Consider the following 26,418-nt stretch of genomic DNA (forward strand, 5'->3'; position numbering starts at 1 on the left):
GTAAATGCTTAAATATAGACCACACAATTCGCGAACGTGCTTTGAAATAATCACCTTGTTACTGTTGTTGTGGTATTGTAAATGACTCTTCAAAACATAAAAATCATTGTTTAAAAGGGATTGTTCTTTATTATAATGCTACACTTCTTCACTATGCAACATCTTACACATATTCCACCCATACTCGATGTATTTGCGACACGTGAATTTAACTTCCCAAAGAAATAAAAAAAGGTGTGAGACTTAAACCAGAGAGTATGCTAGATATAAAACAAAACTTGAAAATGTTTTAATGTTTTTGTTTTTGGCTAAAGTTTTTATAATGTTTTTTTTGAAGTAATGGTGTGGACTATGAATAACAATAGCCGGCAAAGGAAAAAAAGAAAGAAACAACATCGTTCATGTAGTCAAGTCGCATTTTAAAGCAACTTTTTTTAGAATTAAAGTGGCAATTCCGGAAAAGTTAATCATGTTTAGTTGCCCACGTTATGAAATTTAGATTATTATTTAAAATTTTAAACATTGTGATAAAGTAATAAAAGAATGTAAAATTGGAAGTGGTATATCATTTTTGGAATTAAGGTTGTCAAATTTTAATATAAATGGTTAAACTAAAAAAAGGAGTTGGTGTAATTAGAGACATAGACACTAGAGTTAGAGAGGTTCCCACCACTTTTGTTGGTGTAATCATATTTGCCCACTTTGTCTAAACAATTACTCCTTTTTGTTTCTCTCTTATTTCTCAAAATTGGATTTGAACACTCCTACTATATACCTCTTTCTCTTTTTCAAATTGATTTGTTTGTTTGTTTTTCTGACGTAAAACGAAGACCGTTTTCTTGTTTCGTTTAAATGCAACGCATATTTTATAAATATACTTAGAAAAGTCTAATAGAAATTCGCATGTGTTTTATTGAGTATCAATCCTAAATATTTGGGAAAAGTTGATATTATATGTTTTATAGTATAGTATTGTTTATATAGATAAGATTATTATTTTTATTGATAACAATTTGTTTTGTTTTTGTTAAGAATATGCATTAGACGAGCTTGAAATTTGAGTAATCACTAAAACCAAAGCTATTTGAATTATATGAGGTTAGATGACACCAATCAAATTATGAAAATCATAATTACCATTTAACAATTGTTTGACTAAATTTTGTCACACAATAAAATACTTACTATATAAAATTATTTGACAAAATTTAGTAAAATATCTTCAAATATAATTAAGTTTATTAAAAATTAACAAATTTTTAAGATTCTTTTCGGTTATCCGATATCTACATAAAAAATATCCGTTTTTATTTTTTGGGTATTTTTAGGGCTTCAAACTCTTTACCCAAACCGACCTAAACCCGGATGTATTGGAACCGAAGATGTTTTTTTTTACTGTATTAAGTAGTAAATCCATTACCTATTTAATCTGAACCGGAACGGGTTACCAATATGCCCAACCCTAATTAAGATTTCGCGAATCCGAATCTGCTGCCGAACTTAAATTCCCTTTTGTTTGTGAAAATGAAAACGAATTAAAGAGCATTAACTTATAAGTTTGGGATTGTATAAGTATCAAGAAAATCCAAAGTCAAAATAAAGGTAACCATTGGTTTTGAAAATGGTGAATGTTGTTGCTATTAACGGCGACACTCTTTAATTAGCTCAGAAGGGATTTAGCATGTGGGAATCTTGTGTTTCCCAATCAACGATCCATTTTTTTTTTTTGTATGAAAGATAATTTACTTTAACTATAGAAAATTCATTAGTATTCAATTTTGGCCTTCCAACAACGAGTGCATGAACGAGAGAACCTTCGTGGCAGGTGACTCCACTTGGCTGATGTAATTTAATTTGGAGATTCCTCAAAATCTAAGTTACTTTATCCTCTTATTTAATTTTTCTTTGTTTGAAAGTGGCTATATCATTCACGATATCCATTCTTGGTAATTTTCGATATCTATCCAGATTTTTAATATAATTAATAGTATGATCATAATTTCTGTTGGCGAAGAAGTAACTAAGGGTTGATTTTTTACAAAAAAAATATAACTATGTTTTAAGTAAACACATATCATGTGGTACATGAAAAAACTAGACGTAAACAACATTTTTTGTTCTATATTTTGTGCCTGAAATAGTTAAAATGATTATATCTCATTTACATGTTTATACACCTAAATATGCATACAGAATATACCTAAATATGTATATTTATGCATGCATATAGAATCAAAATTTTATTCACTACAATAAACTAGATACATACTATATGCAGAATAGTGTCTTTCAATTAAGTCACAACAATAAATTAGATAAATACTGATATAAATACTAGATGTATGTTTAAAAATTCTGTCAAGTGTTAGACTAATTAGACAAGCCAAATTAAAAGACACTTATATTAGATTTTATGGTAGATGAATCTTGAAACAGACTCCAGTTTAGAAGTGAAATAGATTTTATCTTCATCTGAATATAACAAAAATATATTTTTTGGGAGTTCAATATAAAAGATGAACACTCGAAGATGTAAATTTTAATATGAACTATGTCGAATATTATTATTTTCATGAGATTAATTCTCACGACTGTGAAACGTACAGTTTAAAATTATTTAGCTATGGCAATTCTATGAAATTTATTCTGGTTACTCACAAATTTTAAATAAATATGGTTTGATTTACAACAAATTTAGTAATTTTTCTTACATTTATCTCTCATTACTCCAATTTTGAAGCAAAATGTTTGTTGAACTCATACTCTCTTCGTTTTAAAATAAGTATTGTTTTGGGAAGTTAAATTTGTTTCAAATTAGTTGTCGTTTTATATTTTCAATGCATCTTTTTGATAAATTTTTTAATTTTTTTAATTGTTTTAGATGATTATTTAATATTATTAAATAAAATAACATATTAATTAGGAGTAACACAATTTTTATTTTTAATTTATGTGTAAAAACCTTTAAAAACAACTAATCCAAAATAGAAGGAGGATATGATAAACATCACCTTTATAACTATTTTTCCACCAATTCGAACATCAAAATTGTAGAAGATACAATGTTGTTGTTTATAAATTGTCAAATATCTAGTTGAAATAAAACAAATATTTAATGCACACAATATTCAATATTTGAAGTAGCCAAGTCAAATAAGCAAAAATGAAGTGCATGGACAGACAGAAAGAGAAAGATAATACGAATAATAATATTTAAACTACGACCAACTATAGCGTAGACCCCACCCACACCTCTCTAAATCAACGGCTGCGATACACCGGTACTGTTCTTGATGCGATAAACGCATATAAACCGTCGGATCTGATTTTACTTATAAACGAACGGTCGATGATTAGGTTGACTTACTCTAATCACCTCGTAATCAATTATTTTTTCTCATAAATCAACGGCTCTAATGCATCGTTACCATGTTCAATGCGATAATATGGTTTTGCACCGTCAGATCTGATTGATACCGATCTTTATATAATTTCAACGGTTGAGATTAATGGGTTGACTTTACATAGGGTAGATCAGAAAGTGGAGAGCACCCCAAAGCTAATAAACATGAGCCCCGCTCAGGCGCTGCTTCCTCCTCTCTCTCTATCATCATCATCATCACTTTCTCTATCTATCTCTCTTCTTAAAGCGGCCATTGGTGCTCTCCAAGTTCCATCTCAAGCTTTTCTTCTTGTGGGTGATTCAATCTCTCTCTTTCTATTTTTTTTTTCATTTCTGTTGATTTAGTGATCTTTGATTTGTGAAACTTTGTTTTTATCGTGTTTGTTTTTGATTTAGGGTTTTATTTTGTTGTCGGCGAGTTTTGATTTGATGATTTTGATGATTTTTTTTTGTTTGACCGTTTGGTTTTTGGATCTTAAGAGTTATGTGTGAAGATTTTTTTTTGTTTGTTTGGGTGAAGAATTTGTGTTGATTTCGATAATTTTGAGTTTGATTTTGAATCTTAGTAATGAAATTTGATTCTGTGAAGTGTGTATGATGAACTTTGAGCTGGTCCTAATTCTGATTCTGATAAAGATTTGATTTTTATGGTTTCTTTTGTAGGTTTTGTTGTTCTCTTAATTGAAAAACAAGATCTTGAACTAAAAAATGGAAACTGAAGACGATTTGTGCAACACCAATTGGGGAAGCTCTTCTTCGAAATCGCGAGAGCCGGGTTCATCAGACTGTGGGAATTCGACATTCGCAGGTTTTACGTCCCAGCAGAAGTGGGAAGATGCTTCAATCTTGGATTATGAGATGGGTGTGGAGCCTGGATTGCAAGAGAGCATTCAAGCAAATGTTGATTTCTTACAAGGTGTTAGGGCTCAAGCGTGGGATCCAAGGACGATGTTGAGTAACCTTTCTTTTATGGAGCAGAAGATTCACCAGCTGCAGGATCTTGTTCATCTTCTTGTTGGTCGTGGTGGGCAGCTTCAAGGTCGTCAAGACGAGCTCGCGGCTCAGCAGCAGCAGCTTATAACGACGGATCTTACTTCCATTATCATACAGCTTATTTCAACTGCAGGTAGTCTTCTTCCATCTGTTAAGCATAATATGTCAACAGCTCCGGGTCCATTCACTGGGCAGCCCGGTTCAGCCGTGTTCCCTTATGTAAGGGAGGCTAATAACGTTGCTTCACAGAGTCAGAACAATAACAACTGTGGTGCTCGAGAGTTCGATTTGCCTAAGCCGGTTCTTGTTGATGAGAGGGAAGGTCATGTTGTGGAGGAACATGAGATGAAAGATGAAGATGATGTGGAAGAAGGAGAGAACCTTCCTCCCGGTTCGTATGAGATATTGCAGCTTGAGAAAGAAGAGATTCTCGCACCGCATACTCACTTCTGCACGATATGTGGCAAGGGTTTCAAGAGAGACGCGAATTTGAGGATGCATATGAGAGGGCATGGAGATGAGTACAAAACAGCAGCTGCTCTGGCGAAACCGAACAAAGAATCCGTACCCGGGTCTGAGCCGATGCTGATCAAGAGGTACTCGTGCCCATTCCTTGGTTGCAAACGTAACAAGGAGCACAAAAAGTTCCAGCCTTTGAAAACGATTCTATGCGTGAAGAATCACTATAAACGCACCCACTGCGATAAAAGCTTCACTTGCAGCCGGTGCCATACCAAGAAATTCTCTGTCATTGCAGATCTTAAAACCCACGAGAAGCACTGCGGGAAAAACAAGTGGCTTTGTTCCTGTGGTACAACATTTTCAAGGAAAGACAAGTTGTTTGGTCACATAGCTCTGTTCCAGGGACACACGCCTGCAATCCCTCTTGAAGAGACAAAACCATCAGCCAGTACATCTACTCAGAGAGGGAGCTCTGAAGGCGGGAACAACAACCAAGGAATGGTTGGCTTCAATCTTGGTTCTGCATCAAATGCTAACCAAGAAACCACACAGCCTGGAATGACTGATGGGAGGATATGTTTTGAGGAGTCGTTCTCACCAATGAACTTTGATACATGTAATTTTGGAGGGTTCCACGAGTTTCCGCGACTGATGTTTGATGATTCAGAGAGTTCTTTTCAAATGCTTATTGCGAATGCCTGTGGTTTCTCGCCCAGGAATGTTGGTGAGTCTGTTTCAGATACTAGTCTCTAAGGCATTGCCATATATATGATAAGTTATGTAAGATGTTCTAGTTTTTAGCCTTTTAAGCAGTTCTTTTGTGTCTGTAATTTTGTTTTCGCCATAATAATAATATCAGAATAGCAGAAAGTTGGATTCTTTTTTTTTTCTTACTTATTATGGTTCATTTTGATTTAACCAGCCATGTCCATAGTGATAAACAAATTTAGTAACAAACTGCACATTTTGATTCATATCTATGGAAGTATATAACAAAATCAGATATGAACTACAATGTCTAAAATTACTTTCAAGCTCACAAAAACTAGCTATCAGCTAAAATGCGAGAGTGTGCTTTAGCTTGTCAGTATCATCCATGCAATGTTGAGAAGAAGCTTGACAATACTTCTGAATCATTGCTTGTATCTCTCTCCATCAGCCATTCATTTTGAATCTGTACCCTCACATCTCTATGATACAAAAATGATTGAAGAATCAGCAAGAATATCTTACAAGTGATGCATAATCAATCAAAATGAAGGGGTTTAAAGTGATAAAGAAAGAACCTATTCAAGGCAAGAACTTGATAGTTTCTTCTCAAGTAGTCTGCGTATTTCGTAAGGGCCTCTTGAGCATATGGTCTCCCCACGGTTCTTACAGCTGCTGCGCTTAGTAAACTCTCCAGAGAACCATGTTTTCTCACAAGTTTCATCGCTGTTTTCCTTCCAAACGCCGGGACCATGTGCTGAATCCCCGGAACTCCATCAACTTCATCACCCATTATACATCCTATCACAAGAACCAGCCGGATTGAGTTGGCTTTGACACTTAACAAAGAAAGTTGACAGAAAGACAAGCGTCAAGAGACATGTTTGTAGCCATAAGTCGATTTAGGCACTTACGAAAGCTCAAATCAGACTGTGGATCACAATTATATTGAGCATGGTAGTGCTTCAAAGTATAAAAGGACCATCTTCTGAGATCTGCCAATGGAATGACAATCTGAACATTTTCTGAGATCAACTGCTTAAAGTCTTTATCAGGCGATGCAATAACCGCACGATATCCTCTTTGCACAGCTTGTTCCATTAGCGTAGCTACTACATCGTCTGCTTCATGCCCTTCTATTCTAACAACCTAACACATAAACAAGAATCCAGTAAGATCATTCATTCACTTCTACGGCTAATTCACTTAACTATATACACGCTACAGAATTGAGCTAGTCTATTGAACATTGAGTATTAAACAGTTTTACCCACTGGCACATTGCATTTTCTAAGAACTTCATCAACAAACTGATGTGGCCTCTTAGAGTATCTCCCATGATTTGGTGATTTCCTATGAGCTTTATATGAAGGCAACAATTCTCTGCGTCGTTGGTTACCTTCTTCTCCATCGATAACCTACAAAAGGAACTATCTTTCATTGATCGAAGAAGAGAAAAAGCTTGCGGAAGAAAGAATCAAAGAAAAGGAGAGATTTTTACAGCTATGACAGGATCAGTGAGGCTGACTTGAGAGAAGAAGAGTGAAATCCAGTGACCAAAAGCTTGCGAACTGGGTTTGTTTCCTTCGTAGCAAAGTGGACTAACGTCTAAGAAGAATACCCTTTTATTCTTCTTCCTAATTTCTTCATTGTTGCCACAGAGAACATCTTTCTGAAGAACTTGCACATTACCTGTTCGATGAAATGTCTCAACGGAAGAGTGAGAAGAAAAGGAAGAGGACGAGGAAGAGACCCATTTCGTTCGTGAAGGTTGTGTCTTGTCGATGGATTTAGTTGAGAAGGAGAAGAGAGAATTGGGTTGAATAAATCCTACTGTTATCATCGTCGTCAACCTCTGCGTATGTTCTACAAGAATACAAGTCAATTGATCAAATATCCCATAGTCGTTTGTTATTAGTTCAGAGATTATTATGTTTTACGTAATGGGCCTTATAATGGGCTCTAAGAGTGTAGTCTCAATGATAGCACTAGCATCACCATTGTTGTAATTGGTCAAATTTCTTTTCTCTTTTCATTTCGATTTCCTCTCATATATAATTTTAAAAAGGATTGTTTAGATCGATCATCTACATTTTTATTTATAAATTATAATCTAATTTTTCTAGATTAGATAAGCGTTCATATAATTAGTTTTTAATTAATGTGTAGTTGACAACAAATAAAATTTTAACTCTCACAAGAATAAAAAATTTACAAATTAAATTAAGTAAGGTAAACTTATTGGATCAAATAAATCTATACAAATAAAAATCGTATTTTTTTTTGTTGTTGTCTGACTAATGTGTTATAAGTTTTTTTTTGTGGGTGTTATATTTACGGATGTCAAGTTGGTTAAACCAAATCCAACCAATCTATATCCATACAAATTTAATTTCTAATGGATAATGAGTCAATCTAATTCATTTAGCAAATACTTTGGATAAAACCATAAGTCATTTAAATTATTGAATTAATGGATAAATAAGTTTATTCAATTAATAACTTTTCTATAGATGATAAAAAAAAATATTCTATAATCTAAATAATTATCATTAATAGTAAATAATAACTATTATAATCATCATCATACTACCATCATCATTCGTGATCATCATCACTATTAATGATCATCTGATCACCATCATAAATCATGATCATGTTTTTGGTGAAAATATCACTGAATCACATTTTGAAAGAAAATTACGAAGTTATATTTTTGGCAGAAATATAAAGAATTACTTTTTTTTGCGGAAAACATGTTTTAGACGGGAAAATCATTGAACACATTTTGGCGGAAGATGCGAAATCATGTTTTTGACAGAGATACAAAATACGGAAACACGTTTTTGACGGAGAAGCAAAATAAAAGCCATCAATATAAAACATAGAACAAAATGCTTAGATGACATTCGGGTTGAGAGGCAACGAGAAACCCTTGTACATTTTTGATGGAACTCATCATATTATAATCCACACCCCCTTATAAGGCCAAATCACAACCACCACCGGGAATCCACCCCTGATGCCAAGGACATCCCAATAGCCATGGGATACATGCAAATTCACATCACAACTAAATGGAAAGGGGAACATGCCCTTGGAAATTTCTCCAAATATCGACAATATATACTTATAGAACCCCGGTTTATAAGGAATCCTTATAAACTTATAGAGGAAGCGAAAAGAAAAATCTAACATGAGATGTACCATAGATCCCATATGAAAGGTCTGATCACGGTGTAAGTATTAAAACTGTATTATATTACTCAACTTATATATGAATAAAGCATATGTTGATTTTGGTAAGTTAATGATTTTCTTATATGTAGTCAAAATATTAATGACATTTCTCTAAATTACTTTTATTAATTTTTGGTAACCTTATTAAATTTAGTATTCAAATCTAAGAAAGTATTTTAATACTTCTTACCTATAAATGTGATATTCTGTGCTCTCATGGTCGCGAGAGAAGTTGAGGAAAGAGAGAAAGTTGTATAATAATTGTTGGGATAACATATTTTGGTATACCGATCTTTAGATACGAGCTTATGGAAAGTGGCAACATTGTGAATGCACAACCTGAATTATCAGGCATAAGTAAGAAATTTTGACTTTTTATTTTATTTTAGTGAAAACTTGTTTTGGTTATAATGTTTTAGTTTTTGTTCGGCAGTTGATGGATCCAAGAGTTATATGTACGAGCAGTTATGGAAACTCTGTGCGGGGCCTTTGTGTGATATTCCAAAACTTGGAGAAAAGATTTATTACTTTCCTCAAGGCAATATAGAGCTTGTGAGTTCTCTCTCTTTTTTTTTTTTTTTTTTTTTCTCTCTCTCTCTCTCTCTTCTTTCTCTCTCCCTCTCTTCTCTCTCTCTCTCTCTCTCTCTCTCTTTCTTCTTTCTCTCTCCCTCTCTTCTCTCCCTCTTCTCTCTCTCTCTCTTCTTTCTCCCTATCTCTCTCTCCCTCTCTCTCGTGTATCAAAACCTTTTGACGACTTTTTTCAGGTTGAGGCATCTACAAGAGAAGAGTTGAATGAGTTAAAACCAATTTGTGATCTTCCTTCTAAGCTTCAATGTCGTGTTATTGCTATTCAACTTAAGGTATATCTCTATTATGTTTTACCGAATACGCATGATATATATTTGATTTCATTGTAAAAATAAGTAATTGGTTAATTGTTTGATGTTTGATTTTAGGTGGAAAACAATAGTGATGAGACTTATGCTGAGATCACTTTGATGCCAGATACAACTGTAAGTGAAAATTTAGTATTTCTCTTTTATTTTCAGTTAATTCTATTTTTTCTCTTATTATAGCTGATTGATTTTCTGATTTTGTTAAATGTTTAGCAAGTTGTAATCCCTACTCAAAATGAAAATCAATTTAGACCATTAGTTAATTCCTTTACGAAGGTTTTAACGGCCTCGGATACAAGCGGTGGATTCTTTGTTCCAAAAAAACATGCCATTGAATGTCTTCCTCCCCTGGTATTTAATGTTATAGTTTTTTAAACGAATTTGAATTTTAAACTTTCATTAGACATTACATATTAAATTTTGGTTTAGGATATGTCTCAGCCTCTACCGACACAAGAACTTCTTGCTACAGATCTCCATGGTAATCAATGGAGATTCAACCACAACTATAGAGGTAATAATTCCTTTTATTCATATAATTCAAACACAACTATTGAGGTAATAAATCCTAGAGAAGTAACTAATAATCTTCTTATCCCATGCAGGTACACCGCAAAGACATTTGTTAACAACTGGTTGGAATGCATTCACAACATCAAAAAAATTGGTTGCAGGGGATGTTATTGTATTCGTTAGGTATATTATTGGTTTTTTTTATATAGGGATCTTTTGGTTCTTGAGTTTTGGATTTTAAACTATTTACTTGTGGTTTCAGGGGAGAGACTGGAGAGTTACGAGTTGGTATCAGACGAGCAGGACATCAACAAGGGAATATACCTTCATCAATAATATCAATAGAAAGTATGAGACATGGGGTGATTGCTTCCGCAAAGCATGCTTTTGATAACCAATGTATGTTCATTGTGGTTTACAAGCCAAGGTAATTCAAAGAACCATTTGAACTCACTTTTAAGATTATATTGATTTATCAATAGATTAGTTCCTTCAACATGTAGGTTTATATATTTTTTGTGTCTTTATAAGTATCAGATCAAGTCAATTTATTGTCAGTTACGACAAATTCTTAGATGCTGTGAACAATAAGTTCAATGTTGGTTCAAGATTTACAATGCGGTTTGAGGGTGATGATTTCTCTGAAAGAAGGTAACATTAGATGAAAACTTTTTTCTACTTAAATATATTTGTAATGTTTAATATTATCTATGATAACACATTTTGTTCTATTGATTAAGATATTTTGGGACAATTATTGGAGTTAGTGATTTCTCTCCTCATTGGAAGTGTTCAGAGTGGCGCAACTTAGAAGTAAAATTTCATTCACACTTTAAAACATCATTTTAGGAATACGTTTTTGAATGCAATAAATTTAATCTTGCAGGTGCAGTGGGATGAATTTGCATCATTTTCGAGACCTAATAAAGTGTCACCCTGGGAGATCGAACATTTAATGCCTGCGTTAAATGTTCCGCGACCATCTTTGCTCAAGAACAAGCGTTTACGAGAAGTTAATGAAATCGGTATAAAAAGAGACTCTTATAATCTTTTATTTAAAGAATTAATCTTCTATTTAATGAATTTGAGATTCTTAAATACCTTCTCAATATTCCTGTTTTATATACAGGTTCTTCATCATCACATCTCTTGCCTCCTATATTGACACAAGGACAAGAAATTGGCCAACTAAGCGTGGCCTCCCCGATGAATATTTCTCTCACTTATCGTGATACAACTGAAGATGTTATGAATCCTTCTAGATTGCTAATGAGCTACCCTGTCCAACCAATGCCCAAACTAAATTACAATAACCAAATGGTTACACAAATAGAAGAAAATATAACAACCAAGACTGGCACTAATTTTAGGCTGTTTGGAGTCTCACTGGTCACTCCTTCAGTGATCAAAGATCCCATTGAAGAAATTGGCTCGGAGATTTCGAAACTTACTGAAGGAAAAAAGTTTGGTCAAAGCCAAACTTTGAGATCACCAACAGAGATCCAAAGCAAGCAGTTCAGTTCTACTAGAACTTGTACCAAAGTAAGTATAAGATCAATATATTCTTATTCTTTATATATGAAACTTTTTCTCATTGTACTCAACTCACGCAATCTTGATATGGAACAGGTTCAAATGCAAGGTGTAACAATAGAAAGAGCTGTGGATTTAAGTGTTCTGAATGGATATGATCAGCTAATACTAGAATTGGAGGAGCTCTTCGATCTCAAAGGCCAATTACAAACTCGCAACCAATGGGAAATAGCTTTCACAGATAGTGACGATGATAAGATGCTTGTTGGAGACGATCCATGGCCGTAAGTTTCTTTTCTATTTCTATCGATTGAAAGATTAGTTAAAATCTTGAGAGACGTTGATATTTCATTTTTTGTGTTGTTTGCATATAGTGAATTCTGCAACATGGTGAAGAAGATATTGATATTCAAAAGAGGAGGTCAAAAACTTGAAGTCCAGTAAGAGTCTCTCAAGTTGAATTAAGAATCAAAACATATGTAATAAAAGGGGTCGAAAATGTTACCGGTGTCTTGTCCTATTTTTATTTTTCTCTTATTTGTTGTTGCATGCATTTGTCTTATGTACTTTTGTTTCCATCGTCCATAAATAAAATAAAATTCCCTTGTTGTCGTGATATAGAGCTTTCTTTCTAATTCATACAATATACATATCACATCTACATTCTAAAAATTTGAGTGTAGTATTTTATTTTATGATATTTTGAAAAGAAAATTGTGTAACACGAAGTATATAGTCATTCAATAAATTAAAGATTTTACTCTACCTATTATTGTACTTGCAAAACCGGATATTTTAAAGACATAAACAAATGATACTGCTAAATATGTTTATATTTTTAGTAAATATTTCCTTAAATCTATCACTACAATTGTGTCACCACTCACAACTAGTTAATATATATATATAAATTTATGGGAAACTTGGGAATTCGGCCAATTCATATTCAATTAAAACTACTAAATCAAAAAAAGTATTGTGTGAGTAGATATTTCAACTGTCATGATTAAGAAAAATTTATAAATAAGGAAGTAGAGGCAGGAAAGATATAAAAAGTTATCATAGATCGGGTGTAACGGCATCACGAGTATTCAGATTTTGGTAAAGAGTTTTTTCTTCATTTCACATGCTTGAATTGTATTAAAACAGTCAATAATGTAGATTTTTTTTGGGAGATTAAGGAATAACATACTACTATGTGTTTGTTGCACAAGAAAATATACTTTGTGATTTGGAAATTTAAAATGTAACTTATATGAAAAATCAGAAATGTAAGCGGTTTTATGGTTATAAATATGGACAAAATTGATAATGTCAAGAAGAAGGAAGGAAGAGAAAAGGAGGGAGGACCAAATTGTATATTTCTAACTTAAAATATATTTTTTGGGTGAACAGAAATTAATATGAATAATCACTCTTGTAAAAATAAGTTTGGTTGCATAGATGCGATATATTTGTTTAATAAAAGTTTCAGTTTCTATATGCAAGAGTACTACAAAAAATAATAAAACATTCTATTTTCGAATGCATATAGTAAGTTTTATTGCATTCGAGTAACGAACAAATAAAATCATATTCAAATATACGTCATTGTTTGTACATAACAAAAAGTATAAAACACACTTGAACATATCGATAATGGTAGTAATGCATTTATACATTTTAAAACATCTTTGTTATCGACAGAGAAATTTTGAATATCTTTTTTCCCATATATTAGTTTACTAGTGTTAAAACTCGTATTACGTACGGCCCAAAATATATTAAACCATTTAACAAAGATAGAAATGTTTAGATGTTTAAACATTTAACAATACGATTTAATAAAGTCGAAAATGTTTAATTTTGATATATTGATGAATGGTGATGAAAAAAATGAAGAGTAAGCCAAATGGTTTGGAGAAAATCCCAGCCGAGTCTTTTGTTTCTTTAGCTTGTATAATACAAAATCTGAATAATTGGTGTGATGCGAGTAATGGCTTGACGGGAATCCACTTGGTGCGAGTAGAGGAGTCTCAATGGTATATGATCACTTGTAAAAGACCTAGAGAGCCTGCCAAATCAAAGAGAACTTTGTTAAAGATAATAAAGCATTCCAAAAACCGTTGTAAACAGTGAAACAACATTGTAATTTGTATAAATGATATGATGAAAAGAGATATACCCTTCATCGACTATGATTGAAATATGTATATAGCATATGAAAAACCATAAGAAATAAAGAGTTGGAAGTTTGAAAAGATTAAACAATTTCTTGGCTACTTAATAAAAAAACCAGAAATATGATATGAAACATAAGTAAATGGAGATGCAACAAACCTGCAAAATTGATAATAAAAAATCTGTTTAGGGTTGACCATAAGAGAAGTGAATTTACCTTCAAATTTGCTCTTCTTCGAAAATGTTTTGTGCTGCAACAAAGGATATATGCATAACTTGCCATTGTGTTGGAGTGAATGGTGTTTAAGAAGATTCATCTCCATGGTAATGTCATAGATACTGAAAACGTAAATATAAAATTCATTATTCTGAAGACTAAGAAAAAATGTGAAATAGATAATTTGATGAGACTTGTGATTGATGAAACAATGATGAACAAAGTGAAAGCAAATTTGTGAATTCCGAATGCATAATTTGAAAATCGAAAGAATTTAAAATAGAGAATTTGATGAGACATGCAATTGATGAAACGATGATGAACAAACCTAAACCATAATTGAGAAATACAAAAAACAAAACAAAATTGTAAACTGCAAAAAGAAGATGAGACATGCAATTGATGATACCCTAAAATCAGAACATATTATCAGGATTAATAATTTAGGTCCCTCCATAGTGAATAATCATACATTTTTTGCCAACAGTTTATTTTCCTTTGTCTTCTTTAGGCTCATCTCCTTCGTTTTCTCCCTTCTATTTGTTTTTGGGATAAAAATTCAAGGTCAAGGATATTAGACCTTTGATCTTTTATTCTTTTTTGAAGAATTTAGATGTGAAACATGAGTAAAATCCATAGGCATCTTCAACTGAGTTGACAAAAATAAAAGAAAAGAATATGACTAATCGGCATAGGATGTAGTGACAATTGATGAGGAAATTTATAATTGGAACCAGAGAATCATAAAACAGTTCAACAATTACCTGGCGAAGGAGAGAAATATTGATTAGAAATTAAAGTGAATTTATTGGAGTTAAATAGAAGATGAATCAGTTACAAAGTAGCTTGAACCTGGAGGTGTTAGTGGGAGCAAAATTAGGAATTAGAATTCTTTTTACATTTTTTGGAGATTTTATAGGACACGATAGTCGACATATGAGAGATAAAAAGAAAAAAAACCATGTAGAAAACTAAGAATTAGGATGGGCAATTGGACTTAAAAAAATTGTGATGGGCTTACAATGTATTTTTTCTGATTTCACGTAGCCCAATTTTGTTAGGCGGAGAATTGGTTTTTCTTTCTTTTGAGGCTTTTTTTTTCTCCACGATCTCAAAGTATTTTGTTTAATTCCTTTTACAAAAAATTAATTGAAAAATAAAAATCTAGGTAGCAAGTTTTTACTGGTTTAGTGACTTGTGCTTTATAAGATAAACTAGATTTTAACCCGCGGTATACCGCGGGACAATTTATTTTTTAAAAGTAATATATATTAAAATTTGTAAATTTTATCTTTATAAAATATTTATATTTTACAGTTTATAATTATTATTAAGTAAGGCTATACCACGAATCTATGAGACAATTGTTACAAAACTGAAGTTGTAACCCCTATTAAAACAGCATATTAATAATATTTTAAAATTTTATAAATATTGATTCAAATACATCCACCATATAACTCAATTCCAAAATAAAACCCGTTCTATAATTTCTTTACCCGTCCTGTGATTTGTTTTTTAAAGTAGTAATTTTTAAAATTTAAGAATTATTTTTTATAAATAAAAGTTTTGCAAATTATATCATTCTCTAATACATTTATATTTTATATATGGTAACATTATACATACCACATAACATTTTTGGTTTTATATAATCTTTTCTAAATTAGGATGATTTGATATGTTTAATATTAGTGGTCTTAAAAATAATAAATTAAAGATTTAACCGTATTGAAACGGTGTATTAATTATATTTTACTTTTTTATTAATGTTGATTCAAAAACCCGTCACTCCAAATCCGTCTTGCCAAAAAGCTATTTATTTTATTAATATTAATTTTATTAATATATGACTCTGAATTATAATCTAAACATTTTAGCTAATAACATAGGAGTATACCATTTTTATTTAATAGGGGAATGTACCATATGACCCGAATGCACTTTTACCCAATTCCACCAAAAAAGTCTTGCAAAAATACTATAGAGATAAAAAATGATAGTCGGTTTTGATAGGTATAAGATTAGCAAATATATTAGTTAGCTTAAATTAGTTAAAGAATACAAATTGAAAAGGTATATTACACTTTATTCGAATATAGTATCAAAACTTATATAACACAGAGATTTGATAAATTTTTAATTGTTGAATACTTTTTTTGTGCTAATTTTTATGTGATTAAGATTTAATTTAAGATTTAATTGATTTTGTATATAAAATATTAAAAGTAAATTGTGAGTTGTATATGTTTTGTTGATATTATCTATATTGTTTAGTGTTTAAGATTATACACTTGTAGTTTGATTGTTAATTTAAGAGTTTTACCTGTAGTATACCATCTTGTATTAATATCGATCTAAACCCGTCAATTCTAGGATTTTCTAGCTTGTATTAACAATTGAATTACATCATACACATAAAAAAATCTAATATGTTATTAATTATTGTAGTATATAAGATTATAAATTTTCAATATAATATGTATGAAATTGAATATAAATATTTTAAATTATAACTCGTTACTCAGTAGAAAATTTTCTTAAATCTATTTTTCATCCGTTATAATACTTTTTTATGTATTGAACAGTTTATATTCGTTTTCAAAAATTCAAATTATAGCATATGCGAAAAAACTCTAATTATTTTTTTATAATGATGATATTATTTTTCGCAAAAATAGAATCATATAAAGATGAGAAGTGAACTATAATAATTAATAAAAAATTAATATGATAATTTAGATATCAAATCTAATTTGTTGATTTTAATAGGTTACTTTTTTGGAAATTAATAATGTATTTCGTTTTTCTAATTAAATTAAATTAATTAAAATTTAAATATCAAATCTTATATGTTGATTTTGATTGGTTATTATTTTTGAAAATTAATAATATATTTCGTTTTTTATTAAATTTAATTAATTAAATTAGTAATTGATTTTATTATCCTTAAAAAGATAAATTAATTTACTCTTTAAAATTTTATTTCTAATGGCATACCTATGTAATTACTTACAAAAAATAAGGTTATATTTAAAATGTACTTCCCAAATAATATAGAAGGATGATTTTTCAGTAACGGTTTATATTTAATATAATTATGGATAATATGAGCATTTACCATATGACTAAAACTTTCATGGTGAGTGTAGCTGTCAAGTAGCCTATTCAGCACGTTTTTTGAAAGATCTAAAACATGGTACTGACTTGCCAAATAAAAGGGATACAATTATTTCGTTTAAAGTGTCAATTTCTTTTATAGTGGTATTTTCTGATTCATCAAGCAACCATCGACCAGTTCTAGCACTCAACACTAGTCATCTACTACGAAAACACCAATGAGTGAACTAACACCTTAATCATATTTTTACATCCGTGAAAATACCCAACCCATAACACGTAAATACACTCTACCCACAAACCAATGTATGAACATTCATGAACTCCATAGTAAGAATTCGAGAATCATTGGAGGTGGTTCAATGTCCCTCTTACCTTCTTTATCGGCTTCCTTCTTTGTGACAATGAGGGCTCTCAGCAGCTTAGTCTCATTTCTCTCCCAAAACATTTTCATTCATAAATGTTACACTCCTATTTATAGGGTCGGGTCTTACTCGTCCATAAACTCTGATTTTCATTTTCATTGTATTATACTTTCAGTATCGTTTTCTTTCTTGATTATGCATTAATTATTAATTCTTTTGCCTTTCATATACCAACATAACAGTTTATAAGTTATCGGCGTTCATTTCAGGATTTTATCTTGTTCTTAAACAATTATTTATGATTTTAACTGATAATTGGAAACACATGTAACAAAACGTCACAAAGTATGGTGACTATCTACTTACCCAGTTGATGATTATTTGTTTAATGTGTGTGTTTTTATCATATATTTGCTCGTATTAGTTTGTTTTGATATTTCTTTTGGTGCTCTATCAAGCTTCGACGAGCTTGTGTCTCTATCTTTTATTTATATATCCTCATATACTTTATTTTCCAAACTTGCTATTTGGGGTTCTCCGAATATAAACAATCTTCTTATATTTTTCTAGTTTGAATCAAAAAGTTGGTGCACAAAAAAAAAATTATATTTAAAAACTATATATTAGTTGGGAAGTAGATAATGTTATTAAGTGAAGTGTCTTTTTAATTTTATCACTTTATTTACAAAAGAAACATCCTTTTCATCTTTTAAGTCTTTCGTATCTTCACTTAGTTATGTTATAGTTAAAGAACATATCATATATACATTTTTGTTTTTTTAAGGATACGTAAGTGTTTTCACGCCCGACCTGGACTGCCCGGTTCGACCGATTTACCCGCAATCTAGATATATTTCCGGTTTGGGGTTAGTGCTAATACCCAACAATTTCAAACCCGAGAAAATCCACAAAAACTCACCATTCAACCGTGACCCGGTGAACCGTTTGAACCGACCGGGTCTGGGTTTTAAAAAATTTATTTGATTTTGGAGTAAAATATAGTATTTTAAACTCTATTCAGTCATTTTTAGAAATATTTTTACTTCTTAAACTTATTTGATGTTTTAGATTTTGGTAAAAACTTCACAATTTACTTTTAGAGAATGAATGAAATTGTGAGAGAGACATCCGAGAATAGTTGGTTAAATTCGCGATATTTTATGAAAATATTAGTACTTAGACGCTTTTTGGAAAGTTAATGCAGATTAAGGCACTTAAATAGAAGAAGGCACTTTGCCTTGTTAAATTGTCCAATTTGCCCTCAAACTTATTTTCTCTTTCTCATTAGCAACATTTCTTCCAATCTTCGCCATTTCTCTTAAGAAAACTTCTCTTCTTCATCTCTCTCTTTTTCCAGAATCAAAATCAAATATTATAGGACAACCTCAATATTCAAAATTCAAATTTGAATCTTATAGGGTTTATCATCATCTTCCATTTCTTTCAACAATCTATCGGTGAGAAAAAACAAGACTATCTTTGATTACCAACTCACACTCCGCTTCCTCCGTAACATCCAGCCACCTCCCTCACGGCCACCACCACCGTATCCTTTTTCACCACAACCTCCACATGATATGTAACCTTTGCTATATCTCTCGTAACCACCACCGCTTCCTCCATTTCCGCCACCACATCCTTCTTATTCATTACTGCCTCTGTTGCGGTATCCGTCACCACCTCCAGTGGACGGGTTGGTACATCCACCACGGGCTTCTCCACCCCCTTGAGCAAATAGGTGGTGTAACGACCGCGTCCCGCGTTCATAAAGAAGCCAGGTTGTTTTAGGAGAAAACTAGACCATGGTCAAGAAACGGACTAAAATACTTAGTCGGAAGAACGAGAAAGTTGAAGCTTAACCAGTTAGGTGAGCTGGACAAACTAGGATGAACTAGCTAGCTAAGCTAGGTGAGCTAAACCAGCTGGAAGACTAGCTAGCTCAGCTAGGTGAGCTGACCGACAGCTCGATTGAGCTTAGTGAGCTGATCGTGTACTGACCCAGCTGGGTGGTCCGGTCAGCTGACACTCGAGCTGGTGGACTGTGGTAGCTCACGGGTGAAGAGGTGTCTCGGCCAAAAGGTGTAAGGTCGAGCGGGTACCAACGAACGGTTGCATCGCCCAATAGATGCAAGGAACGGATGTGACCTTTTGGAAAGAGGCAAGGAACGGATGTGACCTTTCGGAAGGGTGCAAGGAACGGATGTGATGCTTCAGGATGCATCCATTCGCCCCTATATAAGGAAGGACGCCCAAGGCCTTTAGGGCATCTCACATCATCTCACAATCATCCATACACCACAAAACATTCTTAAAAGAGTCCCAACACATCCCGAAGTTGTTGGTCGGAAAGGGGGTGCGGCTCGGCGAGTATAACTCGACCGAACTGATGCGCATGCTACCTCCCGGTCCAACGGTTTGATGGAGTGTAGAGGATGGAGAGGGTAGACCGTTCGTCTTAGAGACGAATCGGATCTGGTAGACCGATCGTCGGATCGGATCAGCCAGACCGATCGTGGGACGGATCGGATCGGCCAGACGGATTGGATCGGACAGACCGATCGTCGGACGGGTCGGATGGGACAGGCCGATCGTCTGACGGAACGGGTCGAACAGACCGATCGTCGGATGGGATGGATCAAGAAAAGTGTTTGAGGAAGCACAAGGATAAGTGCATCCGAACACACCCAAGGGTCGCCCATGGATGCAATCTTACCGGTAAAGGGAGAAAGCACCAAGAATGGGTAAGGAACGTGATTCACCATATGGGATCAATATCGCGGCTGCCTTCATGTATCTATCTCCTCAGCCATGATGAAACCGATCGAAGATCGGTAAGACCAAAGGGTGACTCGACGGATAACCAACGGGAAAGTCCACGGTGGGAACCGATGGACAAAACGGATGTTGGACCCACGAGCAAACCTAAGGCCGACGGAGGAAAGATTTCATGGGCTAGCCTACGATGATCCGGTGGTTGAATCCACGGACCCTTGGGTGTGATAAGGATATCGTTCGGACCGCATGGATGGATCATTAAGCCGAAAGCTTTATCGACCACCATGGACCGGACGGGTAAACGGTTAGTAAACCGTGGGCGGTCGTAGTGTTAAACGACCGAAACGGAAACATGGATGGTTTTATAAGCCGAGGGCTCAATCGTCCACCATGTAGCCGGAGGGGCGTACGTTTGGTGAACGAATGGACCAATAAGCCAAGAGCTTGATTCGGCCATCGTGAACCAAGGGAATCGTACGATCCCCAATCTCTATCGTTGTACTTAGACCAGTGGGGTTGGTTGGTTGTATGGCTAAGTAACGATAGGGATTGGTTCATCAATTCACGATCGGATACGAGTCGTTGAACGAATGGAGTAAGGCGACAAACGGGCTAAGGAATCAAATCCGCATATTGGCCAAGGTATGTAACGATCTAGCTTATTAGTTAAGATAGACGTTTGGTAATTGACCGTGAAAGTAGGATAAAGGAATATGCGATTGTTTGGCTTAGAATGGTTAGCGAACATATGCATGTCTTGACCGAGTAAAGGATCGATCTAAGTCTAAGGGACAAAGACGATGAAACCGGTACAAGAGTTGGTTAGAACTAAACCAAGGTTAGAAAGACTTTCGTTGTGTAATAAGAGAGCGATTATAGAATTAAACCTCGTAAAGGCAATTCTATGTTGAATCGCGAAAAATTAAGAGGTTCGGCCGAGAAGAGGCGCGAACTTGAGTACACGGTCGCCGGACGCCGAGACGTCCGGGACTGGGTCTCACAGGTGGCTCAAGTAATTTGATTTTTGGTTTTTAGTTTCAAACTCAAGCCAAAGAAGAAATTATCTTAATTGGAGAGTACGAGCCCTTGGTTTCTTTAAGATTGTGATTTGTTTTGCAATTTAAATCTTTGTTTTGACATAAACTTTGAGATTCAGTTCTCTAAGAAACTTCTTTTTCTTCAACAATGGCGGCAAAAAGAGACAAGAAAGAAATGGACACAACGCATAACTGAAGCAAAGACAATCTACAAGATATGAATAAGGACTATAATCTTATACATATATGTAATCCACATGTTGTTGTATATGGCGTAAAGTAATAGTAACAAATGAGGAAAAGATAGGCTATAGACAGTAGTAGACATTGTTTGTTATCTCTTTTCCTCTCAGTTTTGTTCCTTTTGTGATAAATAGCGAAAAACCCTTTCCCATGTTTTTTTAGTGAGATTATTTACACTTTATTTCTCGTCTCTTTTGATTTTTAAGGCAATTTTATGGCTCAAGGTCTGAGATATATATGATCATGGACAAGTATCTCAGTCTCAGTCTATATTACCTAAAGAAATTCATCGTATCGTATTTAAGAAATTCATCTCATATAACTGAAGATCCAAACCATTAAATATAATAACATGCTATATCACCATTATTTATGAGTGCCATAAACCCTAAAACCTCACTAATCTCATTCTTCCTCGCCGGCAAAAGAACAAAAAATCAAAACTTTGGAAGGAATGGCGGACATGGATGATGAAATCACGAGGCTTTTCAAGGTGCGTCGCACGGTGCTTCAGATGTTGAGGGATCGAGGTTACTCTATAGAAGAATCGAACTTGAACTTGAAATGAGAAGATATTTTCAAAGCTTTTGTAAAACTATGAACAAAGTGAACAAGGAAGCTCTTTTTGTCTCTAGTAATATAATTTTTGGTTTTCAATTTCAATCTCAAGCCAAATAAAAATTTATCTTAATTGGAGAGTATGAGCCATTGGTTTCTTTAAGATTAAGATTTATTTTGCAATTTAAATTTTTGTTTTAAAATAAATTTGAGATTCAGTTCTCTAAGAAAATTCTTCTTCTTCAACAATGGCGGTTTGATTTGAGGTTTGCTCTCTCTCTCATGGGTAAAACTCATTTCATCTACGTAGCATCGAGATTCTGGTTAATCGAATCTCTTGTTATTATGGAAATGATATATAGAATGGATATAGATCAGTAAAAAGGTTTCCGGATGGATATATCTAAATGAACTTGTTATTATGGACACCAAAAAATTGTTTGTTGAGTTTTCTTTCAGTTTGTAGAGACCTTGAAAGGCCCCGATCCGTCCTGCCTAAGTCCGGGCGAGATCTCCCGACCCAAATCACTAAGTGACTTGACCCTAACCGATTATGAGGTTCATTCCCTAGTGAAATCTATTTCATACGATTCTATGATTCAATGTATGGAACGAATAGAGTAAACAAACAATCTGATCTTTATTAATTAAGCAAAGGATTCAATAAAACTTATGAGTTTGCATATAAGCTATTGCAAGTCATATAATCGATCCCTAGGCTATCCGAACTATAACCATCCATCATACCGGCCTTGAGTCTCTCGCGCCTAAGCCAAGTTCTTCCCACGATCTCCATTAGTTCCTGAAAGTCATAGAGCCATAAGTAATCTCGTTTACTTAGTCATATGCAAGTCCATGTAATGCTCTATAGTCCATACACTACTCGGATCCGTGGACAGGATTCGGAGAGGGGAAGATCACGCATCAGTCCGGCCAATTCCCAGTAGGTCAATTAAGACCCGCCGGTCCTCCGCCGAGCCGCGTCCCCGCCTAAGCCGATCCTTGCCCGGACCGAGTCTTGTGTAGGTTGCACATGACCCGATTCTACCCAGCCCACTAGTCGATCCTTTCAAGGATCCTGAATACTATATCGCATCCTAGAATCCTTAGACTCGAAGTCTAAGATTCCTTACCTTCTTTCACTATGTTCAGTCAATTCGACCCTTCTTCTCACTTGTCGGCCACAGTCTGGCTACGGAATCCTTTGACGATTTATTCTCTCGAGATGGCGAGAGTTTAATGGTGAGTTTCGGTGTTTTCTGTGTGTTGTGGTGAATGAAATGGTCGTGGTCGTCCTCCCTTATATAGGGGACGAATAGATGCTTCCCGAATCAACACATCTGTTCCTTGCTCCTTTCCGAACAGTTGCATCTCTTCGCCCGTAATTGCTCGCCTTTAACCACCCTTTGGGCGAGAAACCGTTCGACCCTAACCGCCCAAGTAACCATCTGGATAACCGCCCAGTTGGTCAGACAGTCGACCAGCTACCTTAAGTTCAACCGTCAGAAGGACTGTCACTCGACCCGAGTAACCGTCACTCATTCCAGCTGCGTTTGAGCTTCGAGCCAGCTGACCCAACTGATTTCCTTACGATCCTAGCTAAGCCCGCATGATTTCCCCTTTGTCCGAGCTTATGGTCAGCTCCTTCCCACTTGTCCGAGACTCCACCTTATTTCCTCGGATCAATTCCTAGCCAACGATCCTATTGAGGATCGCGGGCGTTACAAGTCTCCCCCCCCTTGAATTGGATTCGTCCCCAAATCCACATCAAGTTGATCTTTACCCATCTCCTTGAACCACTCCGGAAAATTGGCCTCCATCTTATTCTTGGTTTCCCAAGTGTATTCTTCATAGCCTCCACAATTCCACAAGACTTTTTACAAATCCATTGATTTCCCCCGAGTCCCTTTCTTCATTCGGTCCATGATCCGCATCGGCCATGCTTCCACTGTCATGTTCTCTTTTAACCCGGGAGGTACATCTTCCACGCTTTCTTCTTGTTCACTTAAACACTTCCGTAGTTGTGACACATGAAAGACATTGTGGAACGCGTCTAGTTTTGGAGGAAGTTCAAGTTGTATGTCACCACCCCTACTCGTTCGATCACCTTGTATGGGCCAACATACCTTGGGCTTCACTTTTTCCTTGAGGTGAATCGCCCTGCCCCTTTGTAGGTCATCGCCTTTAAGTACACCAAGTCTCCTACTTGGAATTCTAATTCCTTTCGACGCTTGTTGGCGTAGCTTTTCAAACGATCTTGGGCTTCCTTTAACTTGATTTTTAAGAACTTCATTCTCTCCGTGGTTTCATCCACGATCGTAGGTCCGAACAACCTACGTTCGCCCATTGGCGTCCAACACAGCGGTGTTCTACAAGCTCGGCCATACAACGCCTCATAGGGAGACATACCAATACTAGCTTGAAAACTGTTATTGTATGCAAACTCTACTAACCTTAGATATTTCTCCCAGTTTCGTCCCCAATCCAAGACGCATGCCCTCAACATGTCCTCAAGAGTTTGAATCATTCGTTCGGGCTGTCCGTCCGTCTGTGGGTGATAGGCAATACTTAGGTTCACTCGAGTCCCTAAGGCCTTTTGAAAAGCCTTCCAAAACTTTGACATGAACCTTGTGTCCCGGTAAGACACTATACTAACCAGAATCCCATGTAATCTCACGATCTCATCTATGTACTTCTCGGCAATGATTTTGGCTCCATCCTTATCCGAGATTGCCATGAAGTGCGCGGACTTAGTCAATCGGTCCACTACAACCCATACCGCATTGTGCTTGGACTTTATCCTCGTTGGCAGTCCTGTGACGAAGTCCATTGTTATATGGTCCCACTTCCATTCCGGTATAGGTAGATTTTGTAACAACCTACTTGGTACTTGATGCTCCGCCTTGACCAGTTGACAAGTCGGGCACTTGGCCACCCATCTGGCCACATCTTTCTTCATTCCTACCCAATGGTAGTACCTTTTAAGGTCACGGTACATCTTGTTCGACCCTCCGACGATTTATTATCCCGAGAGGGCGAGAGTTTAATGGTGAGTTTCGGTGTTTTCTGTGTGTTGTGGTGAATGAAATGGTCGTGGGCGCCCTCCCTTATTTAGGGGAGAAATAGATGCTTCCCGAATCAACACATCCGTTCCTTGCACCTTTCCGAAGAGTTGCATCTCTTCGCCCGTAACTGCTCGCCCTTATCCACCCTTTGGGCAAACAACCATTCGACCGTAACTGCCCAAGTAACCGTCCGGATAAAAGCCCAGCTGGTCAGACAGTCGACCAACTACCTTGAGCTCAACCGTCACTCGTCCAGCTGCCTGTGCTGGACTGTCACTCGACCCGAGTAACCGTCTCTCGTCCAGCTGCCCGAGCTGGACTGTCACTCGACCCGAGTAACCGTCACTCATTCCAGCTGAGCTTGAGCTTCGGGCGAGCTGACCCAGCTGATTTCCTTACGATCCTAGCTTAGCCCGCATGATTTCCCCTTTGTCCGAGCTTATGGCCAGCTCCTTCCCACTTGTCCGAGACTCCACCTTATTTCCTCGGATCAAGTCCTAGCCAACGATCCTATTGAGGATTGCGGGCGTTACAGACCTCCACCTCCAAGATCTTATGGACATGGAACTTTGGTTTCTTTACAAAGTACGGTTAATCGAATCTCCTGTTATTATGGACATGGTATATAGAATGGATATGGATCAGTAAAAAGGTTTCCGAATGGATATATTTTAATGAATCGTTATTATGGACACCAAGAAATTGTTTGTTGATTTTTCTTTCAGTTTGCAAATACCTCGACCTCCAAGACTATATGAACATAGAACTTTGGTTTCTTTACAAAAAAAAAAAAAAAAAAAAAAAGCTAATAATGAAAGATATTTTTTATAATTTTGATACTAAATTTGCTATTCTCCAAATTATAAATCTAAACCATACACAAGTGTATTGGCCAAAGAAAAATGAACTGTGTACTTTTAATTGACGATATGAATAGTTTAGGATATGGTTAAAGATTTTGATTTTACATCTACAGTTTAGTGTCTAGTTCTTAAATAAGTGAATGGAAGGAACTTCGTGGAAAACAATAAATGGTCGGTTTCGTCTTAACGGAACCCATGAACAATTTTGGCTATGATTAAGTAAATAGACAATTGTTTACAACTCCAAGTATATGGTCAACTTTGCTG

General features: G+C 35.0%; 4 protein-coding genes, 1 long non-coding RNA gene, 1 other non-coding gene and 1 pseudogene across 11 annotated transcripts; 2 read left to right on the forward strand and 5 right to left on the reverse strand.

The window, feature by feature from the left end:
• Window positions 1-3,448: 3,448 nt before the first annotated feature.
• Window positions 3,449-5,739, forward strand: STOP1 (C2H2 and C2HC zinc fingers superfamily protein; the record flags this gene model as incomplete). Of its 3 annotated transcripts, NM_001333101.1 has the most annotated exons (3): window positions 3,539-3,694; window positions 4,067-4,529; window positions 4,646-5,611. In NM_001333101.1, the coding sequence occupies exon 3, from the start codon at window positions 4,742-4,744 to the stop codon at window positions 5,609-5,611; it is 870 nt and encodes a 289-aa protein (NP_001319144.1). In that variant the 5' UTR covers window positions 3,539-3,694; window positions 4,067-4,529; window positions 4,646-4,741. The 3 variants fall into 3 exon arrangements, with proteins under 3 accessions (NP_174697.1, NP_001319144.1, NP_849746.1); NM_103160.5 differs by having other exon boundaries at window positions 3,449-3,694; window positions 4,067-5,739; NM_179415.1 differs by having other exon boundaries at window positions 3,556-3,698; window positions 4,067-5,739.
• AT1G06753 lies at window positions 3,674-4,090 on the reverse strand. Its single transcript, NR_139144.1, has one exon. It is a non-coding gene; the product is annotated as an other RNA (long non-coding RNA).
• A 25-nt stretch (window positions 5,740-5,764) lies between the features above and the next one.
• On the reverse strand, window positions 5,765-7,473 carry AT1G34380 (5'-3' exonuclease family protein; the record flags this gene model as incomplete). Of its 3 annotated transcripts, NM_001123937.2 has the most annotated exons (5): window positions 7,068-7,473; window positions 6,841-6,984; window positions 6,481-6,715; window positions 6,145-6,367; window positions 5,780-6,048 (listed from the first exon to the last, which is right to left on the reverse strand). In NM_001123937.2, exons 1-5 carry the CDS (start codon window positions 7,407-7,409, stop codon window positions 5,949-5,951), a joined length of 1,044 nt encoding a protein of 347 aa, NP_001117409.1. In that variant the 5' UTR covers window positions 7,410-7,473. The 3 variants fall into 3 exon arrangements, with proteins under 3 accessions (NP_174698.2, NP_001117409.1, NP_001322365.1); NM_103161.3 differs by having other exon boundaries at window positions 5,765-6,048; window positions 6,145-6,715; window positions 7,068-7,448; NM_001333102.1 differs by lacking the exon at window positions 5,780-6,048 and having other exon boundaries at window positions 6,105-6,367.
• Window positions 7,474-9,114: 1,641 nt separating this feature from the next.
• ARF22 (auxin response factor 22) lies at window positions 9,115-12,192 on the forward strand (the record flags this gene model as incomplete). The annotated part of the gene is made up of 14 exons (NM_103162.2): window positions 9,115-9,163; window positions 9,240-9,358; window positions 9,571-9,666; window positions 9,763-9,819; window positions 9,916-10,053; window positions 10,132-10,216; window positions 10,308-10,398; window positions 10,478-10,642; window positions 10,753-10,866; window positions 10,956-11,028; window positions 11,102-11,240; window positions 11,345-11,757; window positions 11,845-12,032; window positions 12,123-12,192. The coding sequence occupies 14 exons, from the start codon at window positions 9,115-9,117 to the stop codon at window positions 12,190-12,192; spliced, it is 1,797 nt and encodes a 598-aa protein (NP_174699.2).
• Window positions 12,193-13,569: 1,377 nt separating this feature from the next.
• Window positions 13,570-14,425, reverse strand: AT1G34392. The gene is made up of 2 exons (NR_143575.1): window positions 14,126-14,425; window positions 13,570-13,801 (listed from the first exon to the last, which is right to left on the reverse strand). It is a non-coding gene; the product is annotated as an other RNA (non-coding RNA).
• Window positions 14,426-19,101: 4,676 nt separating this feature from the next.
• Window positions 19,102-19,725, reverse strand: AT1G34400 (uncharacterized protein; the record flags this gene model as incomplete). Its single annotated transcript, NM_103163.1, has 2 exons — window positions 19,102-19,405; window positions 19,664-19,725. The coding sequence occupies 2 exons, from the start codon at window positions 19,723-19,725 to the stop codon at window positions 19,102-19,104; spliced, it is 366 nt and encodes a 121-aa protein (NP_174700.1).
• A 4,225-nt stretch (window positions 19,726-23,950) lies between these two features.
• On the reverse strand, window positions 23,951-25,236 carry AT1G34405 (annotated as a pseudogene; the record flags this gene model as incomplete). The annotated part of the gene is made up of 1 exon: window positions 23,951-25,236.
• Window positions 25,237-26,418: the final 1,182 nt, after the last annotated feature.

This window comes from Arabidopsis thaliana, assembly GCF_000001735.4.
Source record: "Arabidopsis thaliana chromosome 1 sequence".
Taxonomy (NCBI): Eukaryota; Viridiplantae; Streptophyta; class Magnoliopsida; order Brassicales; family Brassicaceae; genus Arabidopsis; species Arabidopsis thaliana.